This window comes from Aplysia californica, unplaced genomic scaffold (assembly GCF_000002075.1).
Source record: "Aplysia californica isolate F4 #8 unplaced genomic scaffold, AplCal3.0 scaffold00255, whole genome shotgun sequence".
Lineage (NCBI taxonomy): Eukaryota > Metazoa > Mollusca > Gastropoda > Aplysiida > Aplysiidae > Aplysia > Aplysia californica.
Window position 1 is genome coordinate 335,557 of NW_004797525.1, and position 8,410 is coordinate 343,966.

The 8,410-nt window shown below is 40.7% G+C and overlaps 1 protein-coding gene across 1 annotated transcript in view; it reads right to left on the minus strand.

Moving 5' to 3' along the window:
* LOC101863110 (receptor-type tyrosine-protein phosphatase F) overlaps positions 1–8,410 on the minus strand; it is a gene marked incomplete at its 5' end in the record, with an annotated part of 43,477 nt that overhangs the window by 27,005 nt on the left and 8,062 nt on the right. The window contains 4 exon segments of the mRNA XM_013083809.2: positions 2,576–2,748; positions 3,962–4,006; positions 7,209–7,351; positions 8,255–8,341. Of these exon segments, the coding sequence (XP_012939263.1) occupies positions 2,576–2,748; positions 3,962–4,006; positions 7,209–7,351; positions 8,255–8,341 (448 nt within the window).

Genomic DNA, 8,410 nt, shown 5'->3' on the forward strand with positions numbered 1-8,410 from the left:
AAGAAGAAGAAGAAGAAGAAGAAGAAGAAGAAGAAGAAGAAGAAGAAGAAGAAAAAGAAGAAGAATGATATAATAAAGCAATAATCATAATGACAATCATAATGATAAAACTAATAATCCTTATAATGATAAATGATGATGATCATCATCATAACAATTGTATTTGTATATAGCACATATCTGTGCTCAACAGCATGCACTATGCACTTTACAATTTTAATCTGTCCCCATCGATTTATGCAAGAAAAATTCTGAAATTATGCAAACTGAGCCCCAAAAATGTGAAATTATGCGATTCTGTTAAGTTTAACAGAGAATAATAAAGGAAAATAATCAGAAATTGTGTAAAAAATGATCAAATTTTGCTAAATTATGCGGGCGGGGTGCATAAAACCACAGGGACAGTATAATTACCGCAGCAGACCCTAAAACACAACTTAGAAATATTCTTGGCTTCTCGAGCGAGAAGCATCCAGTGCAAGTTACGGGCTAAATGCATTAAAACATTAACAAACTGAAAAGATCTTTCACTTTCTATTGCTGGGTACCCATTCCCAAAAGATCAACAACTGTTAGGTTTAAATAAAAGACTGTGATAAATTAGTTTATTAGGATAAGACTGTGAATAGTGCATATTAGGATAAAAGTAGAGAATAAGCTGACGTCATGTGAACTTTCAAGTAGGATAACCACTGGACAGGAAAAATACGTTAGTTTTAGAAGAGGTTTTACCACACTCGCAACTGCATAAGGTCGTATGAGCGCCAGAAGATTAGAGCTGTTACAAGAGAGTAACAAACATAAAAAAAAGAAGGGGAGAAAAGGACGATAGATGCTTGATAGGAAAGAAGGAGCAAATTACACCAGAGCACCCGCCAACCACCAATGGGAAAAATAAGCACAAACCTATAGACATCAAAACAGCAACACAAACAGGTGATATCCATCCAAACCCTGGTGGAGACTATACCCTGAGGTTGAGAACCCTAGCTACAACAGATTAAACACATGTGAGGCGTGCTGACAGAATGTTGAGTTACTTCTCACAATCCAAGAAAGGAGATATCTGCCGAAAATCGACACAGGGGTCAGATTGATAGACTTTCAGTTGACGACATTTTCTCCAAGTCTACTGTGTTTATTATTATTCCATACTTACAAATTGTACGAACTCCACGTATAAAGTTGATGTATAAATTTCCATAAGACTAAAACACAAGAAGTAACTCAGTTTGTCAGCACACCGCACACATACAACTACTGCATGAATCAGACATCATGGTATGCTATAACACTGAAGGGTGTTTTAGTTTCAGCAAGAATTTTACGCTACTTGCAACACTAAAATGTCATGTGTGTACCAAAAATTAGAGGTTTTGCTAGACAGTAATACAAAAAGAAAAGAAGGAGGAGAGTTAGTTTTAGCAGAGGTTTTACGGCGCTCGCAACTGCATAAGGTCATATGAGCACCAGAAGATTAGAAGTGTTACAAGAGAGTAACAAACATAAAAATACAAGAAGGGGAGATAAGGACGATAGATGTTTCATGGGAAAGAAGAAGCAAACCACACCAGAGCACCCGTCAACCACCCATGAAGGAGGAGAGATAAGGACGATAGGTGTACGACAGCCTAGAAGGAACAAACCACATAAGACACCTGCCAACCACCCACTTGAAGGGTGTGTTAACAGCAACTAGCAGTCTTGGAAACAGAATCGACACACACTGTGCATGAATCATATGACTTTGCATATTGTACACAAGGTTCTTTACGCGTGCTCTTTTTTGCTTTCTGCTCATTTTGTTTTTTTGTCCATATTTTGAAATTGAAACACGAGTACAAAAGACCATTAATTTTAGTTACCAGCTTACTCTACTATTGAAACATCCTAACATCCCCATGACAACAAAACTCAAAATGATCAACATCATGTTCATCCCATCACTCACCTACCAATGCCAAACATGGACCACAAACAAGACATTAGAGCAAAGAATTAGAACATGTGAAATGCGATGCCTTAGAAAAGCAGTTAACAAGACCAGGCAAGACAAAATTAGAAACTCAGTAATCCGAGAAATGGTGGGCACAAATGATGTCATGCATCACATCCAACACCAAAGAATCAAATGGTTGAGACATCTCGTGCGATTACCAACACACCACCCAGCACAAGGTGCCTACATAAAAAAATTCAATGGCAATAAAGCAAGAGGGCGACTGAGAAAGACCTGGATAGATGGAGTCAGGGAAACATTAAACACCCACGGCATCCCCAGACCCAAGCTCTCCGGCTGGCGACAGAGAGACGTCTCTTTCTTCCCGCGACACCCAAAAGGGTATAAGCGGCGGATAAAAGTAAAGTAAAGTAAAGTCCATATTTTAATTTCACGATTTGAGACACCCAGTGTCATGTGTCCCAATACAGTGGTGTCCCTTTTACAATTGCATGAGCTGCTTGATTTTATGAATAATTTCTTTTTAAAATTACAAAGATTATGACTATAAGTCACGTGAGAAAAATCTGTGGTATACAGTATTGGAAAATGAAAAGCACGTTAACAGCAACTCACAGTCTCAGGTGCCGTTCCATCTTTGTCGCAGTCACCGTTGCCTAGCAACTGGCGTGTAATGGTGACGTCGTAGTTCAGCTGCTGGTACTGAGGAAGGACTGTCCAGCGTATGGTCACATAGCCCGACTTGGTCGAAGAGGCCGTGGCTTCGATTGTGTCAAACACTTTCCGTGCTGAAGAATGGACAAAATATCAGGATGAGGAATTTTGTAGACTGAAAAATGAGACAAAATGAATTTGATTGATTCACATGGGAATTTTTTGGGTAGTGTAGGGTGGTCACTGTCAAACATGTTTAAGGGACTTAACCCAATGAGTCAGTGTCCAGTTGTCCTCGTCCATTATTCTTAGTGACCACCCGTAAATGTCGTGAGTTGTCTTCGTCCTTTCGAAGTGATTACCCTTGTTAATGTTGTGAGCAGTGATTACCCTTGTCAATGTTGTGAGCAGTGATTACCCTTGTCAGTGTTGTGAGCAGTATATCAGCACGAGACCATGTGGTCAGAGTCTCTTCTGAGCAGAACATGTGAACAGAGTATGTGCTTGTTAAGTATTAAACTGCCTACCCCGACCAGATGTGCTTGTCATTGAATTTTATAGGTAAGGGAAACACCAAAGTCATATTTTCAGGTTTTGAGAAAATCCCAAATTTCAAGGGCTTCATCACACATTATACTTTGATCATTTGTTTTTGTTTTAGTAAGAGAGTTTTACAGAACTTGCAACACAATAAGGTCATATAGGTGCCGAAGATTAGAGGTTTACAAGAGAGTAGCAAACACAAAAAAGAAGGAGGAGAGATAGGGATGATAGATGTTTTAGTTTTCATAAGAGTTTTGCGGCACTTGCAACACAATAAGGTCATATAAGTGACGACGACAAACAGATGTGTTACAAGAGAGTAACGTACACAAAAAAGAAGGAGAGATAAGGACGATAGATGTTTGATAGGAAAGAAGGAGCAAACCACATCAGAGCACCCACAAACCACCCACACTTTGATCATTTGAAATAAAAGAGAAAAACAATTAATGACTATACTGAAAAAAACAACAACCCACAGTCAAATTTGCAGATTTTCAAAAAATCAAATTCTGAGAGTGGAATTCGTTTTTGTAGTGTAAATTCAGTCTCAATCTCTTCAGTGTCAACATATCTTCAGTACAAGTACTATAATTACATAAAAACACACACACACACACGCACACACACACACACACACCCAAAACATACACCCACACACACACACACACACACACACACACACACACACACACATACACACCCACCCACCCACACCCACACCCATACACACACATACACACACACACACACACACACATAAAAATATGAAAACATCTAAATCATAGTTTGAGTCGTACTTACAGAAAAGAAACTGTGTTGTGGTTGGTGGTTTCGGAGTTGTGGTACCTGTAAAAAAAGAAAAAGATTTCTGTATGAGATTTCTGTTTAAGCTTTGACCTTAGCACAGCTTCACAATTTGACACAATATGAACAATTCAACACAAGACCTTGAAAAACGAACATGTTTGACTTTGAAGGGCACAATCAAATAAGTTGGACTCAGTCGTATTGTGCTACTATGGTAGCTCTTGCCCCACCCACAAGGGATAATCTGGATGACCCTGACTCAGTTCGATGAATTCGATTAGCAGTGTGCAGTGGGTATAAGTTATAAGTGAGGCGAGCTGACAAAATGAGTTACTTCTCGCAATCCACAAATGGAGATATTGGTAAAAAAATCGACACTAGGGTCAAATTTGTAGATTTTCTATTGATACCATATAATATTCTTTAAATATTGCATGCCTTTTATCATTTCATACTTGTAAATTGCAAAAACTTTACCTATAAATATGTGTGATGTAGCCTTTTCTTTTGGGCTTAAATCCGAGAAGTAAGTAATTTTGTCAGCACGCTTCACATAAGACACACACACACACACACCACGAGGCGACAGACTGACGGATGCAGCCTGAATAACCCAGCACTGGGGATTAAGCCCAAATGCTGGCTAAAAGACATAGCGCACACAAAAGAGGCGTTTTCCCCCCAAAAAAGTAAGATAAGAAAAATAAAATGTGAGCCCTTGAGGTGAAAACAGGCGCTCGTCAAAATTATTAAAACGATAATACTGGCTTTTCCGCGCCAGTTTGAGTTTTTTTTTTAAATTTTGTTTTTTGTTTTGGCTCAACATCTTTTATGTCCTTTTAAGAAAGTTCCTGTGTGGATTTTCCTGGAAAACGTTGATGAAAGCCACAACGAATGTAAATTGTATGTTTCCAAGGACTCTCAAGCTTTGAAAATCAACAAACTTTGGCTGCCATTTCCTCGCTAGTTTTACCTCTGAAACCAGGCCACCCCCATCTCCTTCATTCGCAAATATCTCGAATTGTATTCAAGATAAATGGATATTTTTTTCATCCAAATAAAGACAAGTGAACAAGCTTTAAGATGATACCAATAACTCTACATGCCCAAAAATTGACGAGAGCTTGATTCCACCACGCTGCCTAACAAATACAGTCGAACCTGCTCAAATAACAACCTGTCCAAGACAACCACCGGTGCAAATGATCATTTCCAACTGCCCCCTTGTAATAATTTTGTATACATCAAAACGACGCTGTTCAAGTAATACACCTGTCTAAGACAACCACTTTTCTCTTTGACAATGGGTGGCTGTCTTGGACAATGCCTACTGTACTGTAGAGTCTGCTTAAACTAAACACGGTTAATCCAAAAGCTGTGGTACACCTATAGAAAATAGATTCCCCGATTTTTTTTTCTTATGTATGACCAACCTTTCTAAACCAAAGGCTCGATTAAACTGAAGAAAATTCAGGGATCCCACAGATTTTGGTCCCACATATTTCGGTCTAACTGATTCAGCCTGCAGCGCCACTCACAGCGGCCGACTGTCTCCTGTGTTTTGACCTACAGCCGCTCACACACAGCGGCTGACTGTTTTGACCTACAGTCGCTCACAGCGGCCGACTGTTTTGACCTACAGTCGCTCACAGCGGCTGACTGTTTTCTGTGTTTTGACCTACAGTCGCTCACAGCGGCCGACTGTCTCCTGTGTTTTGACCTACAGCCGCTCACAGCGGCTGACTGTTTAGACCTACAGTCGCTCACAGCGGTCGACTGTTTTGACCTACAGTCGCTCACAGCGGCTGACTGTTTAGACCTACAGTCGCTCACAGCGGCCGACTGTTTTGACCTACAGTCGCTCACAGCGGCCGACTGTCTCCTGTGTTTAGTTTTGACCTACAGTCGCTCACAGTGGCTGACTGTCTCCTGTGTTTAGTTTTGACCTACAGTCGCTCACAGCAGCTCTTATCTATTGCTCCCTTTCTTCATCACTTTCCTATCTTCTCTTTTTCTCCCCACTTATATTTCAACCCTTTTTTTCTGGTGTCATTGAATAGTATTTTATATTCTGAACATTTCTATATGCCACACATAAGAGGGTTTGATCAAATTTATATTTTCTTTATTAATTTTTTGTGAGACCACCCCTGAGGTCTTGGAGTGGTCACAAATTGTGAGGCAGTGTGGTGGAATCAGGCTCTCGTCAATTTTTGGGCATGTAGAGTTATTGGTATCATCTTAAGGCTTGTTCAATTGTCTTTATTTGTATGGAAAAATATCCATTTATCTTGAATACAAGTTGAGATATTTGTGAATGAAGGGGGTGGGGGTCACCTATTTTCAGAGGCAAAATTAGTGAGAAAATGGCCGCTAAAGATGAGTTATTGGTTCAGCTAAAAAGGCCTTGGTAACTGAAAAATTACATTTTTGTGCCTTTAAATCAACGTTTATCAGAAAAATCCACTCAAAAATGGTTCTTCATTGGGCATGAAAGTTGTTGAGCCAAATTGATAAAAATTCACAAACCTGCGGAAAAATGCAGGTTTCTTCATTTTTATTATTTTGATGAGAGCCTGATTCCACCGCGCTGCCTCACAATTATTTGCGTCCGGAGTCAAAATTATCTGCGGGCTGAATCAGTTAATCAGCATCCATTGTACTTGACAAGTACTGTGAGAATGGTGAAATGGTATGACTTTAACACCCCTATCAACACTATTAAGTTATTTAAGGGGCGGGACCTCCTAGTTTAACGTCCGTCTCAGATAGGACCAAGCCAAGTGGGAAGTTCGTGTAAAGTGCCTTTCCCAAGGACACAACGTCGGACCGAGCTGAGGCTCGAACCCCCAAACCCGCAATCTCATGATTATGAGTCTGGTAGCCAAACCACTAGGCTACCACAAGTACTGTTAACCCAACTACACAGAGCTACTTACTGGTTCAAGGGTTAAGAACAGTCTCGGATGACACAGAACTACTGGTGCAAGGGTTAAGAACAATCTCGGATGACACAGAGCTACTGGTGCAAGGGTTAAGAACAATCTCGGATGACACAGAGCTACTGGTGCAAGGGTTAAGAACAATCTCGGATGACACAGAGTTACTTACTGGTGCAAGGGTTAAGAACAATCTCGGATGACACAGAGCTACTTACTGGTGCAAGGGTTAAGAACAATCTCGGATGACACAGAACTACTTACTGGTTAAGAACAATCTCGGATGACACAGAGCCACTTACTGGTGCAAGGGTTAAGAACAATCTCGGACGGGTTTCCTGGACTGACTTTCCGCCGCAGCTTCCCGTCGCTGGTACCCACCACGTCCACTCGGAAGTTGTACTCTTCGTCCGGCTCCAAGCTTCTGGTCACCACGTACGTATATCTGCACAAGAAGAACAATGTCCAAGAAATTTTTATCCTCTGCCAGCTGTTCTGATGTACTAAGCCCTAATTAATTTTTTGTAAAATGTGAGGCATTGTGGTGAAATCAGGCGCTCGTCAAAATAATGAAATCGAAGAAATTTTCATTTTTCTGTCCGTTTAACAATTTTTATCGAATTTTTGTTTTTTGACTTGACACTTTTAAGGTCCATCTGGAAATGGATTGGGCACACCCTGAGGAGACCCCCAACAAGCATCATCAGACAGGCTTTGACGCGGAATCCATAAGGAAAATGTAGGAAAGGAAGACCAAAGATGACATGGAGGCGAGCGGTACAAGCGGAAATGGAAAGAGCGGGGACATCATGGAAACAGCCAGAAAAGGATGCACAGGACAGGCTTCGCTGGAGAAATGTTGATGGCCTATGCTTCACTGGGAGTTAAAAAGGGCAAGAGACAGAGTGTGGATTTCACTGAAAAATGTTGATTTAAGGCACACAAATATAATTTGCAGTTTCTAAGGACTCTCAAGCTTTGGAAATCACCAAACTTTGGAAGCCATTTTCTCGCTAATTTTACCTCTGAAACCAGGCCACCCCCACCTCCTTCATTGGCAAATCTTGACTTCTATTCAAGATAAACGGATGTTTTTTTTCATCGAAAGCAAAGCAAATAAATAAACTTTAAGCTGATACCAATAACTCCACATGCCCAAAAATTGACGAGCGCCTGATTTCACCACGTCGAGACACATTTTGTTCAAGTTCAAAGCAAGAAACCATACCTAAAGAAGGCACAATTTGTAAAAGAATGAAATAATCTTTCTCTGTCTTGGAAAATTTTGTGTTCTCTTGATTTAAATGTTAAACTTGAGCGACCAGATTCTGTGGTGAGGAGAGTTTACCTTGAGAGGCCGGTGACGACGGACAAAGCCTCCAGTCTCTCCCACAAAGTGTTGGGGGCACTGCTGTTGTTGACTTTCTTGTAGACACTGGGGGAGCAGACAGATAGCCAAGATCATTAGGTGAGGGAGTGAGAGAGGGAGAGAGAGGGAGGGTGG